The sequence below is a fragment of the Rhea americana genome, unplaced genomic scaffold (genome assembly GCF_003343005.1).
Source record: "Rhea americana isolate MKP2758 unplaced genomic scaffold, rheAme1 scaffold_258, whole genome shotgun sequence".
NCBI classification, from domain to species: Eukaryota; Metazoa; Chordata; class Aves; order Rheiformes; family Rheidae; genus Rhea; species Rhea americana.
This window is the reverse complement of record NW_028186377.1, coordinates 382177-405295: the sequence shown is the minus strand read 5'-3', so window position 1 is coordinate 405295 and position 23119 is coordinate 382177. Positions and strand designations below refer to the sequence as shown.

The window sequence follows — 23119 nt, the reverse complement described above, 5'->3', positions numbered from 1 at the left end:
TGGAGTAAAGTTCTAACTATAACAACAACTAAATAAGGACAAACATGTAGGAAACATCTACATGTTTCCTTTATACAGTTGCATTAGGGACAATTTTATGGGTTAGGAGTTAGCATACTGTGCATTATACAAATGAACAACAGAAAAAAACCCTGCAGGCCAGACAATAAGACAATTCCACTAAGACTGTGGCAAAGTGGAATAAATGACATAATGATTAGCATCACATCACAATTAGTCTCTACAGGAAGCAAGAAAGAAATAAACTGTCAATATTTGGAAAAACCCTCCAAAAGCATTCCTATAAACAATATTTTTTGGATATCTATAACTCAGCTAAATCTAGAACCAAGTCCTGCCAAAATATTAATCTGAGATCCTGACTATGGAGATGACACGGTTCCTTCAAGAAATAGATAATAAAAATATTAAATGCTGGCAAAACCTCTTTCTCATAAATGTTTATAACAAAAAAAACTCCAAAACAAAGTAAAATGTTTTGAAAATATACCAAATTGCTGATGAAATGGCTTGTTTGGTAATGTTTGGCATTGCTACAATGATCTTACAATAGGGAATATGTGACAAATCTAAAAACTGATATACCTTCAAAAATAGACTGTAAAATGCACTAATGAATGTTACAGTTATCTAGCTGAACATTCAGAAAGCAAAAAATATCAGATCAAAAGCTATTTTGCTCAGCAAAGTAATGATGAAACACTGCTTCCTCATTGTTTCAAAAATGAAATGTATTTTTTCATTCTGCAGTGCATAAAATATTCTGTCATTACAGTGATGAAATATATGATGAAATAGCACTAGAGGAGTATAGGAAGATTCTGTGGTGTTTTTAAGAGTGTTTATCAGTGAAACYGGAATAAATTGTAAACCTCACTTTCTATTCTTCCTTGTCTAAATGAAGATCCCTCCTATCTTGCACGACACTATCCATTTTGCTAAACTATAGGCTGAAAACCTAAGATATGAAGTATAATCTGAGTAAAATCAAACAAATCTTTGTTATTAGTGTCAGGAAAAAAGTGGGCTAGGTCTATATGAATATTCAAATTTCCAATGAAAGATGCCACATCTGCAAGTTAAAACTTCTTCTTTCTTGAACTTTCAACTTCAAAAGTCTGCTGTCATGTACTGTGTTGCCCCAGAAAGACACTGAAAATGAAAATAAGTACTAGGGAGAAAGTGTTAGTGGCTGTTTTGTCTAATAAAAAAATATAGTGGACACTGTGAAGTGAGTCATTCAGCAGTAACTTACACCAGTTGAGTATTTATAAAACACTGCATTTTGATATGGATAAAGGTACCCATCATATCCTAGGGGGGTTAATTCAGATTTAAATCTGATGATCCATTTTACATTAAGCAACTATTTCCCCACAGCTACCTTCTGAAAAATGATGCAGCTGCTGAAGTCCTAAGAGACAACTGAAAACACTGAAGAACAATTAAGTAAGCAAACTAAGGTTAGGACTGTTGTCTTTACAGAATTTCATTACATTGAGAGTTCAAACTAGTTTGTTGCATCATAGAGAGAAAATGAGTCCTAACCGGTAGCTAACATATTTCTTAATCCAGAGTTTCTTGAAATGACTTCAGATTGATTTATTCTATGATGTACAGATTATGATCTCTACATGAGGAAGTCATGCTRCAGTTTAAGCCATGTAGATAGCATCACTAGCTATGTGGAGCCCTCAGAGATTTTTTAAGCAGACTGTATTAAAAAGGACTCTTTAATATGCGTGTGCCTTACTTATTAGCAAGTTGCACCATATAATTTATGTTGTGCATATGTCATGACACAACTACAGCCATAAAAGTACAGATTGTCATGCCCTACTTGCATGCTGCCTGCTCTGAAGGTCACCGGAAAACATGACTTCCACCATAACATGGTCTAATTTTGTGTTTGCAGGAACTCCCCAAAAATTATTTCAAAAAGTAGCTAGTATACATTATTATTAACACATCATTGAATGAAGTTCCAAAAATCTCACTTTTCTCCTTCATTAGGTAACTCAAAATCAAATTTAGAATATAAATTGTAAAAAACAAATTGACAAAAGTTACCCAAGGGGTTAAAAGTACTTTATGGTGTGTGTGCAGACAGGGGAGAAGAGGGGCAAAAATAAACCTCACCTGGAAAAGAGCCTCTATCTCCAAGGAGAGGTTTAAAAACTGATATTTACAAAAATGTTCTGAAATTGTATCTCTGTAGGGCAGAAAAAAAATCCATTAATAACATATTTGTTGTTGTTGAAGTGTCTATTATAAGGCTCAGGCTGTGTGAAAGCCTGTCTCTCCACAAGAGAGAGATGACAGGCTTGTCGGGAGGGAAAGGAGATGGCTGAAGATGGATATGTGCTGCCCTGTTGACAAGTGGTGGGTGCAAGCAAGAAGATGGATCACTAAAAATTTCCATTATATCAAGAAAAACACAACTTGCCCCTAACATCACCTCTGATAGTTTCTTAGACCAGCTGCTTCCCTGACACCCTACTGAGGAACAAATTGCTTTCCTAGCAGGACATTTGGACACTCTTGCATTAATAGATATGGATCTCAGCATGCCAAGCCAAGCAAGAAGGCAATTTAATATGAGCAACACTGTCATCTCAATTTAGGACAACAKCTAGGATGCCCTACAGGGCATTGCAACAGCTTCTAGAAGTACACAGCGTAAGACATTCTTGCTGTCTTAAGGCTATAGAAAGCTGGTATTTCTAGTAAATAGCCAAGCCAAGGAGAACGGAAAATGTAAATGCATAGATGACAACAGCATTGTACTGTCTTGGAGCATCAGTTTCAGCTCAAAGGCCTTTCATTTCTGTATCCCACTGCAACAAAGTTTGTGAGGAAAGAAAAAAGGAAAAGCCTTGAAAAGACAGGAATAACAGTAGGTGGCAGACATTTCATCTTCAGGTGGAGGTGATTTCAAAAGGAAAATTTAGCCAATTCTGACAGCTGTCTAGCATAATAGTGCTAAGCAATAAGAAGAACATGGAAGCTTTAAATATTTACTTTGTGATAGTGAATGTTTTTAACATCCCTAGGGTTTTCTTTGGTAATCATGTGGGTGCTTTAATGCTTTTATTTTTGTGAAGTGCATTCTTCATTAGTCATGTAGGCAATCTTCAGTTAAACTTAAACAGAAAAACAAGCTGGAGATGTCATAGTTTAAAARCAGTAGGTGGTGTGGTGGGGCTAACTCTCTAAGACCATAGTTAAAAGGAGGGTTGAAGATYCCCTGAATTATCAGAATCTGCATGCCGCAGCTGAAAGCAAATTGAAAACTTGGAGCTATAGGTGGACATTCAGGCCTGGTTATGAGAGAAAGGAGTGAGCAAACAGGTGTCTCCACTGGAAAACAGAGGTGTTTCCTCTATGCTGTAYGCACAGATCAGATCCATGTGGCAGACAAATCAAAGTTATGAGCCATTACTGGGACGCCTTGACAAAGGATGGTTTAAAGAAAATAATTCCTGACCAACCATCTAACTTAGTWTTCTAGAGGCAAACTCCACCTGATGATCCAGCTCCAAGCATGGTTCATGTATACTGTTATTCAAAGTGTTCCCATCAGCAGTGGAGGCCCACCTTACTGCTCCCTTGCAGCTCTGGCAGATGCCCACCCATCCATGACAGTGCTCACCYCCATGGTACAACTGCAGAGTGACAATCTGTGTCTGGATGTCTAATTAGTACCAACGAGGCATTCCTAGGAGATTTGATTCCCAAAGACGGACATGGCAAACATTGGATGTACCGTATCAAATTTTCTAAGCAAACATATGGTTTCATAGAMGTGCCTCGGGTCTTTTGGGGACCTGCTGCAAGGTTCCTCCTTTGCGTGGTTCATCTGCACACCATCTAAAGACTATATGAAGAKAAACAGCAGCACTGATTATTCACAGTTACTTCAAGGAGCAATTGCATGATCTCTGGAAAACTTATCTCTAGAAAAGTTCTCTGACAAAATCATCAGCTGTAACAGAGGGATAGACAGCGTTTTCAGGACTGAAAGCAGACAGGGAGCTATGATGACTGCAGTTGTCTATTGCCCTGGCCTCTTTCTCATTCAAAATTGCAGGAAGATAGAAGGTTGGATGCAATGGTGGCTTAAAATATTGTAAGCCCATTGCAATTGCACAGCCAGCTGACAATAGAAGTGGGTTGAGGCATCATTTTGAGAAGGAAGATGATGTAGACAGTGTCTGACTGCAATGCAAAAACTGAGACTCTGACTTTTTTAGAAGGTTAGCTGCTGGAAGCTGCTTCTGTTCTACTATGTATCAACTGTGGTAGTCTCTAAAGAGGGTAGAAGTCAGACAGACTCTTTCAATAGTCCATAAATTGATCCTAAGCAGARTGAAGAATATAGGTCTACAGAAGCAATGGTTGTTGCTATGACAAGACAGCCACTTTGGAAGTCCACAAAAAAACCACAAAGTATTACTAAGAATACAAGAGTAATAAAATAAAAGCCATCCGAATGTTAAAAGTCACCTAGCTGATCACCTGTGAAAYCATGCCATAAATCTTAGCAACTACAATTTTGGCAGAGAAACATCTAGACATCCAGTGTTTGCTCAGTGTTCTCTGAGCTCTGCTCAGCTCTTGATGTTGTCTTTTTTTTGTAAGGGAACTAATGTTGCTTGTTAAAACTTTTCTGGATGAGCAAAAACCACCAATTTCCTCAATCTTGATGAATCTTCATATTCCAAATAACATCATATGTGACAGGAAAYAACACTTAGTTCTCTATGCTGCTGACACTACCATGCTTTTTCCTCATTGCTTCAAACAATGAAACAACTCTCTCTGAGAAAACAAATCAAAGTGGTACTCACTTTTTCTAACTATGTGATGGAGCCAATCAAAACATCCGAAAAAATACTAGCCATTTACTTGACTGACAAACCCAGCTTGAAAATGTAAAAATACAAACATTTGCAGCAATGTCTTCAGAGTATTTCTAATAGCAGAAATTGGGAACAATATATTTCAATCTGCAATAGTATACTAGAATGATTTTGTGCAGTTCTTACCTCTGTAGCTGTCTGCAGATCTCTCTTGTATACATAAGAACAGAACGTAAATACATTGAAGTTATTCYATTCCCTTCCTTTAATCGTACTGATAGCGCTCTTCACTGGTTACCCATTTCAATTTCTTAATCCATAACCAGGTACTACACCATACAGAACAAGTTTTAATTACGCGGCAGCTATAGTTAAAAAATGCTAAAGGAGACAACACACTGCTTGACCTGTCTACACCTGTAATGGTCAGAAAGAGCAAACTTTGTTACTCTTAAAACATTTGGTTCTAAATCACAGAGTGGTCCAGAAGGACAACTCTCCAGCTTTTTCATTATCCAGTCTAATTTTTCTTCATAAGATGACATTTTCAAATGCAAAAGCAAAATGTTTCCCAAGACTGGTCACTAAGTATCAGACCTAAAAAGGGCCAAGCATGAACAGATAATGATTTGTTAGGAAAGATTCTTGCTACCTAGGTTAAGAAYAGCAAAGCATGCAAGGAATTTCTCTAACTGCTAAGTTCTTTAGCTTTTTCGCTGTTGGAGTCACCATGAATTACCTTGAATATCAAACCATCAATCAAAGCATACTATCAGATAAACAAAAATAGACAAAGCCAAAAGCTACAGCAAGGCAAAAGAAAACTGCCAAATCAGATTCCCAGGGTAACATTAGTGTCTTCCTTCAGTCYGATGAACACAGTTTAAAATACCAGTCACAATTACGTGATCAGAAATAATCATAATATGACATAGCGTTTGTTAAATATTGATATTACATTTCTTTTCAGAAGATAGGTTTTTATTTCCAAAGTCAGTGCTTGCAAGGTGCATAACCATTCCTTGGGAACCAAAATTAAATSTTTTCAGATACCTGAGAAAAAGATATACTTTAGTATGCAATTTTTAGACAGAGTTAAATATATTGGTCCATATAAAAACTTTCACTAAATGCCTAAATGCACTTCTAGCTTAGAAGAAGTGATTAGTTGCATTGAAATCAGTACGTTTAAAGGGTCTGTGCTGCTCYTAATAGTCCTACGCAATTTACAGCTAGCAGTCACAGGTACCATGTATGCCTACCGAGGCAGAAATACCTTCTTAACGCATCTTTGAAAAAAATAAGTCATGCTTCCTAATCTATGTCACTTAAATATATCTGCAACTTCCATTTCTGATAACCTKCATTTGGAAATGGCAAAAATGCTCATCATTTTAATATTAAAACACAAGAAATAAAAAGTGTGACTGAACTGGATTCCCTGGTTTGTTTGAACTAATYTGGGCCATGATTTTAAACTGGTCATACCTGACAAGGAACTTCAGACATRTACAACATTTCACTCCCAGTGACCTAATACCTTTCGTTATCATCTTCTTAGAAAGGTTTGGATACAGATGTCTGAGAAATAGGAGTACCTGAAAATATTTATGACAAAGTCTCATTGCAATTGTATATATAACAAATGCTAAAATAAAATGAAGGTCCATGAAAGTGATGTTATACTATTCACAAAATCAAAATAYATCAAGGTAAAATGCTATACAAATCCTGGTTGTACAACATAGTTGTACATAGTTGTAAAGAGTCCTTTTAAATGAATATGACTCCTTTGTTGTCTGTAATTGTTCCAAAAGCCATCGCTTGCTGCATTGTGTATATGCACGTATTGTTCTCTGTGAAAAATCAYATAAAGCCTCAGTAAAGAGATGGAGAAACAGCAAAAAAATGTCTTCATTGAATTCATGCAGCAGGAACAATCCTATTTGAAAACAATAATAATAACACTCCARGTAAGTGCTGCAGTGCTGCATTTGAGAGGGTTGTACAAGGGCAGAAAACAAAYCATATACAAAGAAAAGCAAAACAACAAATACCCAAGAGATACTGCACGAATAGCTGAGTACTATAGAATCAATACATTACAAATAAAATATGGAGAGAAATAAATAAACCAAGTGGTATTCAGAAGTTTTAAGATAAATACGAAATTTYACCAAAGAAATTTGAGGGTATTTTCTGTTTTAAAAGCAGAATTTTTTGAAAATGACTGAGYAGGAAAGACTGTGATAATTCTTCACATGCTTGATTACAGCTCTACAAAGGCTTCATCTCAAATGTGGTTTCACAGAATTTGGTAGGGAGAGGGGTCACAGAATGAAAACCACATGATAAGTGATAGAACTGAAGTGGTGCAAGGAGGTTTTGAAAACAGTTCATTCATCTCACCCATATGAAAACAAAACATACACAYACATACAAATCACAATTATGCATTATTAATTCTTACAGAGGAAAAAATAAGGAATACTTTCACCAGACCATATTTGAAAATAGTACTGAAGAACCAGTATGCATACCCAGAGGTCTCTGGATCTCAGTGATGGCCACTTGCTTCCCCACTTGAATACACATTCAAGGGAAAATACAATAGATAATTGTGAGATTCAGGGGACATAAATAGGAATGATCTTTGGTGAGAAAAAAAGGACTTAGTGACTTTAATCTTTCTGGATTCTCTTTATTTTTTCTAATGCCAGTGATATTTATGATGGCAACTGGACAAGTTCCTTCTTTTTAAATATTACTATGYCCCAAATCCCACAGTTTCAATTAAAATTTTGAAACAAATCATTTGCAGAATGGAAACTTGATTACAGCTTTAACTTTCCTATACAGTCACCACAATCTCTGAAGAGCTAGGAGACAGCTCAAACATTTGGGAGCTCTGAAATCATGGCATGTAGGAGCTAGACAGAATTTTTTTCCTATGTCAGGTTAGGTTGAATGTCTGTTTCCTCATAAAATGTGCTCAGTGATTTTGTGACACTGRGAATGGTTTATTCTGTCTTACCATGAAGTATCAACAGTGTCATTTCATAAGAAGCTGGAGATTCTAAGGAAAAAGTTGCTCTAATCAAATTCTAGGAGTAYAAACACACAAGAGAAAAGAAGGTACTAGTGTCATTTTGAGCTAGGACTGGCTTTCTATAAAGCAGTTTTAGAAAGCCACCAGGGATGTGAACTCTCCTTAGGTTTATGTACRTTACTTAGTGACAGCATATAAGTGACAGCATTTTGCAATATTGCAATCATTAGATTTTATCTGTTTCAGCTGGCTTTACATGGGACTCACTACTATGGGGAGGAAAATCTGCTATGGATTGGAATAAGCGGAGAGCTGAGCAGATAGAGAAGGTTATTAACACTACATCTCACCAATTTATTTTCTTCAAAACAAGTACAGTGGAGAAAGGGTAGGAAAAAAGACYTTTTTCTTGGATAAGAAGCATTATTAGAATTAACATCTTCCTTTTTCTTTAGTGCAGTCCTAACATCAGAATGGAAGACAAATCTATTCTACTCAGTAGAATGACTCAGGTTTTGTCACAGTACMTTTTGCCTGTTATTTTAAATTAGGAGGAAGGAATTACTCTAGTTTATATACCGTGGTTTAACACTTGCCTTTTTCGCATTACCACCTTGTTAACTCAAGTTGAAACTGTGATCCACTGTAGATCCCAGATCCACTTTCRTGATATTGTTGGCTCTCTAAGCATTTGTCCTTTCATAATACACGGTTGTCCATACTTGTCTAAGTATAGAAACATTAAATTTATCCTTGCTGAATTGCTATCAACATCCAAACTATTTGCTGTCCGCTCCCAGCTACATAATGCAAATTTAATAACATTACACTTCAATCATTCATCAAGGCATCAGAGAAAATATTAAAAGCTATCAATCTCAGGACAGACCCCTGAAGAACATGACTTTAAACATCCTTCCACTTTGATAGCAAAATGCTGATAAATAGCCGCTACACAGTTTTCCAAATAATTATGTACTACCTAATGAAAGTATCATCTAATTTGTATTTTYTTAGTTTATCTATGGGAATTTCATGTGGACAATGCCAGAGCTTTACTGGAATCAATATACTACATCTACCTCTCTCCTACCGACCCTGCCCTTGCTACTCTGACACAGTAAAGCTAGATGGATGTGATAAACTCTTGATAAATCCACGCTTCCTCAGGTCATCTTCTTTTTATTCTCTAGRTACTGACCAGTAGTTTGTTTGATTATTTGCTATAGTTATCATCTGGAAATTCAAGTTAAACCTACTGATCTATAATTTTCAGGCTCTGATTTTTCTTCTTTTTAGACACAGACTCTGTATTTTTGCCTTTTTCAAAACCTTCCTTATCCACGTTCTTAAATGTGACCATCAATGGCTCTGAGATTTCTTCACCTAAATCTCTAATTCTCATGGGACAAACTTCCTCAGGTCCAACTACCTTGAAAACAAATCTCTAGCTTGTCCTTTCCTGACTATAGCTGGTACTTGTTCTTCTGTGTCACTGGTTTTAGCTCTCTTCACKGTCTGAACAAGCTTGACCTTTCAGTGAAGACTGCAGCAAAAGTAAACACTTTTACCTTTTTGATGCTGTTGGATGACACATTCTCCTCCCATATGAGGAGTGAGCCCACAGCTTCTTTGATCTTTCATGTTACTATTTCTGTTTCTGCTTCATGGAAAGCTTTCTTTATAGCCTTTGTTAGACTTTRCATCAGAAGCATTTTATTTCATGTCTTGCACTTTCTGATTTTATCCTTCTGTGTTTTCTGTTGCTCTCTTGTATCTGTTCTTAGTAACACAACCCGCTTATATTTGTTATGCACTTCCTTCTTACTTTTCAGGTCATTAAAAAGCTYATTATTCAACCAAGCTGGTATTTCCTTACTCTTCCCAGTCTTCCTTCACAATGAAACAGTTTACAGTTGTACCCTTAATATGATTTCCTTACTCAATTGTCAACTCTCTTTTTTCTGGTTAGACACATTTCTTAGCAGTTACCAAATGTGCTTCTTCCTGCTTTCCTGAAGTCATTGTTTTCCTCTTGCTTCACTTGCCGAAGTATGTTCTGTTTGAGTGGACTTTTGTTTGGTTTTGCTTGGGGGATTTTTACTAGTTCTGGAAAAGGTATTTGTTAGAGAATCAACCTTTTTTAGTTCAGGACCTGACCACTGGCTATTTGTATAAGAGAACCTAAGTAACAGTTTTTCTGAAACATAATGAAGGAGAACAAGTTGAAATTAGACAGATAACTTTTTCACAATCAAGAAGCATTTGCAAATGTTATTAGSCCAATTTATTTCTGCCATGTGTCATCCCTTCAGCAGGAGTACTCTGCATGGGTTAAATGTTTTTTAATGTAGTTTTGAATAGTTRTATCTCACACTCTGAAAATAGAGATTGAAGTGTTCGTTCTCTGTTGACTGAAATCATGTAAGAGATCTTTTGCTAATAATTAATGTCATATCCCACTGGGACAAACAYTATTTGCATGACTTATAATAAAAACAATTCAAAAACACTAATGTGTTTCCCTGAACAGTGAAAGCTTGTAATGCATATTATGAAAACACCACTGGTGAGAACTACAGCAGCATATAAAAGCTGTTATTGTATTGTACATTTATTGCTAAGTTTATTCCCTCTTTGATTTATTTAACTCACCAATTACCAATTGCTTTCACTCCTCTGATCACTTCAACACTGAAAAATATGGTGARTTACTAGCTCAGAGCAATGCTACTGTTGGCAGCCACAATTTTTTTTCACCTCCAAATGTCAAACACTTTCCTGAATAACTTTAGGTAATTACGTCATGTCCAGATAACACTTCTTGTCAGTGCAAAGGATTTTAAAAAATGTTTTCTGTAGATACTTGAAAACACAAAATCCAGTAGATTCTAATCAATATGCATTTGCATAAACATGCTGCAATGACAAGGAAAAAATAGCATAGTCACATAGCCTGCCTGGCCTATGTACATCCAATTTAAAGCTTCTGTCCACTCGTAACCACTTAACAGCCCAATCACTCTGTACCCACTTGCACTCCTCACACTGTTCCTTTCGCACCCACACACTACACTTCCTGGCTGCAGYTCATGTCAGAAAAACTCCAGTTCCCTCCTCATTTATGCATGGATTTGGCAGGCACATTTACCCATATTTCTGAACACATACAGCCAAGACATGCATATTCTAATTTACACATTTAGCCCTTTTTGCCAGGTCCTTCCATGACAGAAATCYTCAACCACTTCCTCCGGATGATTTAATGAGCTTATGGGATTTCCTGTAGGACATAGATTTTTCAGAATTTGCTATGGATCTGTGGGGAAAACCCTACTTTACTGGCTGCTATCCTTCACCRCCCCTGCTCACTGGGGCCAGAGCAATCAGCAAGAGGTGCTCTATGGCYTTSTGCAAAGACAAGTGTCTTGGCASATGGAGCAGGTTTAGGGTCCCTTTCTCTCCTTCCAAGTTGTTCCTACAAACTGCAGCAGCAATTTCTCACTGCTCAAGTCAAGGCAGAGAGCTAAGATATTGGTGCTYCTTTGAGAGCTTTGAGCAGTCAATAAAGTCCTGTCAGATCTTCTTAAAYCTCACCTTAAGGCTGCTTCCTTACTTGTTGCCCTCATTTTCCTATTTACACCTTTCCCATCTCCCCTRGTGATCTTGTGGATTTCAGTTTTGATCTTCTGTTTTTCTTTAAGACTTTATTTTTTGATTTCTAGAATAAGGAGTTTAGGTCAAATGTCACTAGAGGACTATGCAGACAACAGCGAATGTATTTAATTCATTAAATTTTTAAACAACAGCTCTGCTTAATAAGATTTTGACATATGTATCCTTACCATAAAGACGAAGAAATTTCAAAAAGTATGTTCAAGAGACATACAAGAAGTCCCCTGAGCAAAATAAGGAGGAACAATTTGCATTCATTTTAGTCTGAAAGGAAAAATAAGTAGAAAAGAAAGCACTATCAAGCTTTCATTAAATATAATGTTGTGGCATGTGAGTACATATCTATTATTTTCTTTGCAGAGCATATTTAATATTAAGCGTTGGTTTTAGATTAATGGCCTAAAAATACATCTTTTTTAATATAGCCACTTTAGATATGTACAGGGGACTCAACATTATCATTATTTGGTATTACTATATATCTGAGCATTTTCACTGGTATAAAAGAGAAAATGACAGAGATAAAGTCCAAAACACACTGCTGCTATATGATTTTTTTTAATGGAAACAACAGCAAGCTTAACTGTGCTACTGACTCAGTCTGAACAAGTGAGCCACCAGTATCTTTAAACCTTACYCTTTATCTCTTCACTCATGTCTTTTAAGTGTCATTGGAATAGATTTTCTATCATGGTATGGCTTGTCACTCAGTTTAACATAAGAGCTTTTTTTGGGGAAAAAAAAGAGTACTATAAATGAAATAATTTTTCAGAATAACAAGATAAAATGGAGTTAACTGAGACTTCATTATGCAGTCATGACTTCCTGCCCTTGGTCAAGGCTTCCATTCACAGGTATATTTTATTATCATGATCAGAATTTTCTCTTGTCTTCTACTCTATGACGCCCTTATAAGCACGTATTGCATTCCAGATTTCTATTATTTCCCAGTGAATTACAGTCGGTCATTGTTCTCTCAAACCTACATCCTTGCTTTTCATTATGAATATGATTATTTTACTGTATAAGGGATGTCTTCAATTTAATTTGGTCATTACTTTTTTCACTTTATTTTCATAGTTTGCCTCTGACTTTACAGCATTTTCTTTACWCCCTATATTACAGTTTAGCTATACTAATACCATTGTTAAGGTTGTGATGCAATTTCTATTCTAAACTCKCTTTCCACAAGCTTATTACTTTCTCCAAATATTCTCTTTTGGACTGAAGTTTTTTCTGCTTATGCCTTTTTAGAAGTGCRTTTTTATTTGAAGCTTCATAAGCATCATCTATCTGTTTTGACTTAACTAACATGAAAAGATAGCCATTTTCCAGCAATCAAGACAGTTTTCAGATGCTTTTTTTGGACTCTGATAATTGAAAATTAGCTTTGTTTCAGCACTTCAAAATCAGCTTTGATTGTGGAATAGTGGCTTTGCTATCTCTCTGAAATGGTTTTGAATTAATAAAATTCTGCATGTGACAACATTCTTAAAAAACTTGTTGAAGCAGGAGTGATGAAGAAAGCTGACCACAGAATAACTGCTCTCTGCTTAATAAGATTTTTAAAGGTTGTTTATTTTCTGCAAGGAAATTATATTTAATTATATTTTAAAAAACCTCCAACCACTTATGTTTAAATCTTTTTAACAGCATTTTCCTCTCACTCTTTAAAGGGTGTAGCCCAACCTAATGCATTAAAGACTGCCCAGTCAACCTGAGTTCTATATAGTACCTGGAGGTACTGTAATGTGCACTGGAAAATAAACATTTCTCTTCTACTGATCAAAGACACAGTAGTCCCCTTGCCTTAATCCACAGACATACTGTTGAAATTACAAAAAGATGACTGGAAGAGCTCTTGCTCAGTAAGACATCTTATATACCTGTAAGCCCCAAAAGGAGCATAGGGAAGTCATAGACAACTTCTGTTTTGTCTTCACAAGGAAGGGCTTTCCTTTTCTTACGGAAGACTGTGCCTAGATTGTCTCTGGCCTCTCCCTATGGTTTGTGTGTACAGCGTGCTTTGTGCAATCCATTTTGCAGCGTTGTGAAGGTGGATCATGCTACTGCACTTACAATGTGAACACACTTAGCAGGGTTAAGCTTTTTCTTGCTCAGTTCTGCTTCAGCTCCACTTCTCCCTGCCTGTATCCCACTCTGCAGGATCTGCACTCCATGTCATTCCCAAATTCCAGGCTGTGTAAGTAAAGTAGGAGAAAGAGGCAGGGTCTTTTGGCAACTAACCCTCTGACTCAGACTGAAGTAAAGAGCTCCATAGTCACCATGCAGCACTGAAACATTTAATTTGTAAATTTGACTTCTTCTAGCATAATTATTTGATATAGTGATAACAAAAAACTTTTATAAAGAAAACACAATGCCATTSGGCAGACCATAGACAATGCCTACATTTCTGGCAGGCACTATTAAAATACCTGTATCTGTGACTTTACAGCCACTTGCAGGAGTAGTCAAAATACAAGAAGATCCAGTCTATTGCAAATYGGGGGCTACAGAATATATGAAAAGGACATCAAATATTTTGCTTCTTAACAAAAAAAAAGCACATTACCAGAAGTGGACAAGCACTGTGTCTTATCATGAASTCAGTCTTTGCTTGTATATACTCTCCACTTTGTTGGTTTCTCTCAGGGTCTCTGTTATATGTAAAAATTGTAAGGATAGAGAATCCCTTGGTGAATTAACAAAGCTACCATTTTCCACAAAGAGGTCCACTATATCAGTAAGATAATTGTTGTTGCCCTCCACATGGCAAATGCTATTGAACCAAGAGCCTGGCTGACTCACAGAGGACTTCTGCATTCCAGAAAGCCAAAGGAAGGTCAAGAAAGAAGCTCTTTGAGTGTTCTTTTGATCAGCTGACAGAGAAACACCCAAGATTAGCTAACACTTTCATTGTAACACTCCTTTTAGTTAATGTACATTAAAAAAAGAAATCTCATTACCCATAAGGTACAAACTGACACAAACTGCTACTTTCTGTATGTGTATCTACGCAGAATGTACTCTCATCCCAAATTTATATATCACTTTTCAATCTGACATCCAATGAAGTGAATACAGTCCTGCCAGGCTAAAGTTGCCGTAAAAGCTATAAAAAGTGATGCTTAATTCAGACTCTCTATATAAGTCTTGTGGTTTGCTTTTGAGTTGGCCTCTTGGCCAAAATTATACCAGCATATAATGAGGACATTTTTTCTTTAACCCTTGTCTGTTCAGAACTTTGAATATTTTCCCCTAGCTAAGCTACAAATGCCAGTCAAGAGGTTCATTCTAATCTCAGATCTTATTGTTCTAATCTTTTTACTCCATTTTTTTCTCATTGATCAAGCAGCTCTTGCATTTTACAATTTCGTCATAATACAATCCAAAGGGCCTCAGGAAGCTTTCACATGAAAGGCACTAAATAAGCCTATTCTGATTTGTATTTATTTTCCTTTTCATGTATAAGTGATTTTCTGCATTCAGCCTGCGTTTTTCTTTCCTGTCCAAATTTGGAAAGTTTTTAGAAGATGGCTCAAACAAAGCTGTTACATAATTAGCATCTTGCTTTTGGGGCTGCCACTCTCAGGAAACACATGTCCTTTGCTGTTGCGCTATTGTTCCTCCTCCGGTGACCCAGTGATCAACCTGTTCAGTCATATCAAATCTTCCATTAACCCCTAGTTCTGTTAGTTTACACATTTACTTYTATTTGCCTATTGTAAAACTGCACTCAGTATATGAACTGCCTAAGCAGGAAAGCTATGGCACCTCCTGTTGTCTAGAAGAGTTTGTTATAAGCAGGATTTTTTCACCTATGAGCTGAAAGAAATCCAGTTAAGACTTTTTCATGATGTGCAAAGTGTTTCCATTATAAAAGGGGGAATAATCTTCCCTTATATTTCAACTGAGTATGTAGTCAGAAGACAGAGCTCTGTTTCCCATACATGCAGAATTCACTGGTGAATCCTATAATTGGGTTTCTTTCTCCCTCTCTCTTACTGTACGTTCTTACATCTTTCCTGCCTGGCCACAAGACTACCATTGTCCCCTGACTTTCAGATATATTTTTAGGCACTTCTTGAACAGTACAGGAGCAGTGAGAAAAAAGGAGTTCCAAGTCCTCTCCAGTCATAAACTTCSATTGAATTTAAGGCTTGACAGAACCATGAGTTCATCTAATACAATCTCCTGAGCATCATAAGCCATTAAATATCACCCCGATACTACTACAAAGAGCCCAATTATTTTAATTAGATGAGAGTACTTCAGTTATCAAGAGACTAAACTGTAGAGTGCCACAGGCACAGACWAAAATAGACCAAGATGTCAGCAAAGCTTGAGGCTCTTGCAATAGTTGGGAATTTACTAGGAGAGAAATGCCCCCAAAATTCCTGGAGATAGTATGTGGGTCATTCACCAAGTTAAGCACAGAATTTCAAGGTCCCTGACAATGAGATCTGACATCAAATTTCTTCTTCAGATCTTGCAGTCAGCTTAATCYTGTCCTGTCTCCATCAGAGAACTACATACTCAGTGGATACCTAGGAGCAGGAGTCATCAACCACTAGACAAGGCACTTCTTTTGGAGCTATTTTTCCAAATCTATGTGCTAAAATCAATTTATTGTAAGCTGTCAATATTTTAAATTGTGCTCATTTTCACATTTCATCTACTGCAAAAYGTCATTCTTCCCTTTCTACAAAAAAAATTTAAGGCCCAGGTAGCTTTGACCTCTAGAATTCCTAATACTGAGTGTGTGACAAAGCTCACYGCTTGGTACCTCTAAAACTAAGGTCTCTAGCATTTTTTGAGGTGACTGTGTGAGCTAGCAGTTTACAAGGAATAAGATTTAGGTAATAAATCCTAAAAACAGCTGCCAATATGATTTTAAATCCAACTCTTATCTCAGCCCTCAATTTAACATGGGTTAACRTGGCTTGTACTTTTACCTCATTCCTGTTTCARATTACCTGGTAAAATGGGGATTATTTTTCTTTTGCAAAACATTAGTTTACAAATCCCAATCATCTGAGCTRATTTAGATTCATACAGATCAGTTTTAGCCCATATTGTCCCAGGTCTGTGTGTCCAGTTTTGACTTATCTTTTCAGGCAAGAATTTGATTTAATTCTAGTTTTCTCCAATAAGAGTTTCTTTGAGTCAGGTATAGCATTATCCTGCTATCTGTAGTCTGGTGCTACAGATGTAAGAGGCCAGCAGCTTCCATCCCTTTGTCAGACAACCAACCACCTCTTCTCTCCATCTTCTCTCCCCTTCTTTCTCAGATTCCATAAGGCAGATTTGAAATGCTGAAGTACTTACTAGTTCAGCCACACAAATGTGAACCAAGACACTGCACATTCTCTGTAAAATGTTCATGTGCAATAGCCATTTTCCAGATGCCTGTAGATGCAGACAGCAGGCAAAAGCTACACCCCATCTACTTCAAGGGGTATGGACTTGATCACATAATATAGGACATATCATAATATTCTGGACTTCTAGCAGACAAAGGTAATACTGTTTCAATTCTAGCTCATACAGAGCTGAAGAGAGTCTCAGTCTTCTGAACTAATGTGATCCATGGAAAATTTCTCCATTTGCTATAGCCACTCTTGACATCCACATTTCAAATCTGTCACAAAATCAATGTGTTGCAGCCCTGCAAGACTGGGCAATGGAAACGGTGCCCTTGACAAGAAAACATAGTTTGTTAATTGTACAGTGTCCCTTGGAAAAAGTGTCCCTTGACAAGAAAACATAGTTTGTTAATTGTACAGCACCCTTGGAAAAAGTGCCCTTGACAAGAAAACATAGTTTGTTAATTGTACAGTACTGTTCTAGGGCAAAAGTTTTATTAAAATATCAACATTTTACCACATGTTAAAAAATTCTATGTTTTTACAATTCTTTATAAATCACTGAAAACATAACCAGAAAACAAATAAACAACAACAACAACAACAAAACACAAAYCAAAAAAGAATTTTGGTTGGTCTGAGAAAGCTTGTCATATTTTAGCAATGAAACAACTTAGCTAGTGAAGCATAATGTGTCAACAAGATGGAATTCCACTTTCTAAAGGCTAGAGTGCCCATTCCATAGAGGAAAACAATACATGATTACTGCTTAGAGCTTGTGGCATAATGCTAGCAGCTCAGCATTTAGCAATAATAGAAAATGTCTGTCTCATTTTCATTCCCCTTGAAAAACTCCCTATATGATGTTCTGAAATACTCCTGCTGTGAGTCAGCTTCTTAATCTCAGCAATATCTTCAAATATTACCTTATCCACAGTAATACATTTCTGGTGAATTGTCTTAAAAGTAAAAATTTAATGACATACAGAACAAGGACAGATATCTCAAATAYAATAACAAAGAGTAACCCTTCAGTTTAAGTAGAGGTACTAGATAGCAGCTAAATCCTTGATTTCCATTTTAGTGTTTCACAAAGGTCTTGAGGTTCTTTCTTTTCTGAATTATTCCTCTGTTTTTCAAAACCTCAGAGCCTCTTATTCCTGTTCCTGCTTTTACTTTCATTCCCATTTAGAACTGAGAAAAGAATTCAGATCGTTATGTACGCAGTACTGCTTCACCTTTGCTTCACTTTTATATTCATCTGATAATAAAGCGCAAAATATATATTTTTTCAAGGTATCTTCAAAGATTGTCTTGAATTAGCACTATTCCTCTTGACTATCTTTGTATCTGGAAGTATCCTAAAAGATGCTTATTCTTTCTTTGCATACATTCAMGATTTTCCTGCTACTACTAATGAAGAGCAATGCACGTGATTGAACTAAACATTTATATCTACATCTTAGTTTTAAAACAGAGTCTTTCAGGTTAGTCAGACTTTCAAACATTTTGGTCAGGCACCGTAGCTGGAATACTGTCCCCAAACTACACACAAGACAGACTGAATTTGCACAAAGAAAGTATCATGCCAAGATATTGCATTAGATCTGAGCTAGATAACAAAGAATACTTTCAACTGCCAGAYGGAGAAGATACTCAGGTACTTTTATGGACTATTGTATACTTCTATATGTACAAAATAGCTCTGAAAGAGTATTTCCAAACTAATTCAGGTCCCAAAGGGAGTAACATAGCATCAACATGGCACTGCAACCAAAATACAAACACTATCATCACCACACCTAGCAGGATAAAAAGGACACCCCAAACTAACAATAACGTCATCTGGCTAATCAAAATTAACTCAAGTGAATAGGAAAGTGTTGCTTGGCATTTTTTTACATCGTAGATTTGTGTCCTCAAAACTCAATATTTTTTCAAATTATTTAAGGTCCACATGTGTGTGTATTAATATGCTTAACAAAGCGCAGGAGAAGAAGCATGCATGCAAGGAGATGCATGCACAGGAGATAATGAACCACAGGAAAGAGCTTTGTGGACAACAAGAATGGGCATTGCACTTCTCGTGCAACTATTTTAGAGTGCTTTCTATTTTATTAAGCTTTCTGAAAAGAGGTAGACAATCATTAACACTTTTTTCTATAAATATATTGAAATTGCTTTTGGTATGTGTTTCCTTAGCTATGACAGAAGAACGCAAAAACAAATTAACAGGAAAAAACTATTTGGAAGAGTGAAATTGCCTTAGGGATTTTGTTCTATGTAATACAATGACCTAGGAATTCTATTAATAAAAAAGACATGGTATTTATATTTATTGATTTCTCAGGGAATACTTGCAGTCTGCAGCCTTAAAATTTCACTTGTCCTGGAAAGGAATGCAACTTTTGTAAAATCTCAGCATTCTTCAATGGCATTTTCCTTACAGCACGGTAAATACAGTGTAAAGAGATGAAATAGTCCCACATTTTGTGCTCCCTTTGCAGGACTGTAATACTTTCTGTATCACTGCAATTGCTATACACTAAGGTTGAGTTCTCGCTTGTGGATTGCAGTACCATCYGAGGGGATCAGAATGAAGCACCACAAAACATCAATTACGACAGCCTGTTCCTGCGACCATTTAAATTCTAGGCCAGACCTTAACATAGTTTAAAGTGATCTCAGCAATTCCACAAGCTGTATCACTTATATAGCTATAGCTATCTACACTACAGCTTTAAGAGTCAGGTCTACCAGCAAGGGATCATTAAAACAGAGTGGCTCTCTGGAAATACATTCTTCTTGCCTGTATACACAATATGCTAGGAAGGAGCAAACTGAAGGGACAAAGACTAACAGGGGCTCTGTTTGCCCAGTCCCATCTCACCCCATTCCAAGGGAGTCTCTTCTTGGATGGGCCAGCTGATATTGCCTGCTGTAAAATGCCTGTATCATGATGGAGGAGGGGGAGGCATAAAATTACATTAAATTATCTATGTCCTTAAGGTTACCATTTTTCAGGGGGCAAAGAAAGAACTAAAGACATTTATTTCTACCCTGTTTCATTATGCTTAGGTACAGATTCTGAGGAAAGGCCCAAATGTTACTAAAATTTGGCTTGCAGATCAGCCTCATGCTTCTCAWTTTAGCACAAGTGAATTGTACACACTAATGTTCAAGTTATCATATAACCTAAAACAAAGGTCTAGTACAAACTCAGGACTGCATATCTGATAACCAGCAAGCACAGCACAGACTCCATAAAAGGAAACAGAAAAGCCTGTAAACTAGGCAATACATCAATCCTTTATGCTATGCACATTTTATTTACAATGCAATTCCAGAGTCAAAATGATGATGAATGAAGCTGCAAAATGCAGTTGGATTTTTTGTCATTTCAAGGCAAAGAGCAGAGTAAAAATTATTTGTGATTTTATCTTTTTTAACCAATTCCCAATAGTTAGTCTGGAGGCATTTCTTTTCATTTACTCAGTCTTGTTTATCATTACTTTCCCACCTTCTTCTTTTATTTTATAGTCCTCTGTCTRCTCAGTGAGTCTGGGGAGTACTGTGTTTTTACATGCACCACTGCATGGACAGATAGGAAGTTTTACGAAGGTCGACAGATGCTAACCTACTCATAGAAGACAAGTTACTGCAACTTCCTAGTTCAGCAAAGCATTATTCTTCCATGATATCAGTTTGAGCAACATYGAAACTACAACAAAAAGTGCATTTTCCACCAAGAAAGACAACAGCAAGAGCATGATAATATTTTATGAATATAGATATTTTCACTTCTCTCGTAGCCTTCATGGAATTCAGTATTAATATCAAGTACAGAAAGAGCATCTAAATACAAACGTCAGTTAGTCACTCCAATCTAGCATTTAATGGAATCTTTTATATATAATTTTCTCTCTGTGTATTACTATTTTCCCTGCAGCTTCTTTCTTTTAAGGTACGTGTTATTYGTTATATGCCAAAAAGTCGCTGATTCACATGATTTGACCTTTTAGCAAGAACATTTTCAAGTGTCACCTGTTTTTGTTTTCCAAAAACACGCCATTAATTGTGCATACCCTCTGCTAAAAAGCAATTCTTATGAGAAAATAAAAGTATTTCTATATTTCTCTTCATCATATATCTTAAAATACATAAGCAATGTCACTGCAGTCTCACTGACTGGTCATTCTCCTTCTCTCTCTTTCTCCTTTTTCTCTCTTTTCCTATAAAGCTAGGTGATGTTAATAGAATAATGAATGGTTTGCTTTAGATGTTGCTCAGTTTTGCTGAGTGCTGGGAAAAAAAAAGTCAAAGCGCTTTTGGCTTGTCATTTGCATGGTTCAACTTCTTACTCTAACTCCTTAGATCAGAAGCTCCTGGAGCGAATGAATGCAGAGTATTCAGGGATGGAYGCTGTCTGCGTGGCAGAGCAGTCAGTCTTAAGCCACGGTAAGGTATTAAAATTGCTTATGGAAAAGCAATGGAAAAGGCAATGTACATGCTGTGTACATGTACCTCGCGTCCACTCTAGGTGCAGTATTAGTGCAGTTCCACACTAGTGGCTATATGACCACTGTAAAGCGGGCTTCAGATTCACCTATAAATCTGATCTGCTGCAGAGTGAAATAAATGAAAGCATTCGGTCCAAACACGGTAAGCCACGGTAAGGTATTAAAATTGCTTATGGAAAACTACAGCATCTCACTCTGGTAGGAATGGCAATTCGGAGTCACCAACAGGAAAGGAAAACATGATCTTTCCCCCCCTTCTTCTGAAGTGCTACAATATGTTTCCCACAGAGCTGGTAGGAAAATGTTTGCTCTTACCCCGCAGCCTAGTCCGTTGCTTGGTTCACACACAACTTTCCTCTCTCCTGGTTCGGGAAGCAAGCCTGCCCCGCAGCCGGGAGTGGGGCACAGCGCTCCCCCCAGCTGCAGCACGCACTCCTCGGCCCCATAGCGCTGGTAGCGGTTGTACTGCAACACAACAGAGTCGCGTTAGTGCTCCAGCAGCGTGCAAGCAAAGTCCATAAAAACTGCCTAGTCAACTTTCTTCTCAAAACACATTTCATGAAAATTGACTGGCGAAATATTTCTCTCGCATACATTTATTTTAATATTAAGTGTGTTTTGTTTTGCTGTGGCCCTCAGGAAAATTTTTAAATGTTTTGCAATGATAATGTGGTCTCATCCCAAGAGCCTAAAAGGCAATAGAAATGTCTCCGTTTTCTGATAGAGATACTGAGATACARGAATACTTAATAACACACTCAAGTTCACACAGGAAACTTGTGCTAGAGTAAAGAGAAAAATCTAGATCTCATGAACAATACAGGGTTTTTAGCTTCCAGTGAATCCTCAAATTCTGCTCTAAAATGATTGATGTGACTGCAATAATTTTCCCTGTTCTAATTTACCCTGCTTTCAAACTGAGCTAAGCTGAGCAAGTACAAATCATGCCATGTACATGTACCTCGCGTCCACTCTAGGTGCAGTATTAGTGCAGTTCCACACTAGTGGCTATATGACCACTGTAAAGCGGGCTTCAGATTCACCTATAAATCTGATCTGCTGCAGAGTGAAATAAATGAAAGCATTCGGTCCAGACAGCCCTACAGAACAGAAAGGGAAAATCCCAAAGGCCAGAGATGAAGGGAGTCGTATGAATTTTCTCTGAGGGAGATGAATGACGTTGCGGCGTGAGAAAGGAACAAAACAAAGCTTTATGTTTCAGCACTCACAATGGTATTTAGTACTTCATAAATTTTTATCTCCTAACTGATCATGAAAACCCTGTTGCACCTTCCTTTTTTTTTTTTTTTTTTTTTAGGAAAACAAACAAAAATCTTCTCTCCAGCTCCAACATCTCTCCAAAGAAACCCAATAAGAAAAACTGAAGCAATAGGACCAAAACCTCATACCCAAAGCACACAAAGCAGCATTTTAAATTACAAAGACACTGAATATTTTGCAGGTACATTTAAGAAGATTCTTCTACAAGTGTTGCCATAACATGTCTTGTTATAGTGATTTTTTTTTCAAATAGTATGTGAATTTTCAAAACAGTACAACATATAGAGATATACAGTATAATATATAGAGAGACATAAAGGTGTTGCATCCCATAAGGACAAA

At 36.9% G+C, this 23119-nt stretch overlaps 1 protein-coding gene across 1 annotated transcript in view; it reads right to left on the bottom strand.

Annotated features, from left to right (window-relative positions):
- LOC146594475 (E3 ubiquitin-protein ligase parkin-like) overlaps nt 1-23119 on the bottom strand; it is a 488318-nt gene that overhangs the window by 94911 nt on the left and 370288 nt on the right. The window contains exon 7 of the mRNA XM_085307410.1: nt 21812-21961. Coding sequence (XP_085163536.1) covers nt 21812-21961 — 150 coding nt within the window. The remainder of the gene's footprint in view (nt 1-21811; nt 21962-23119) is intronic.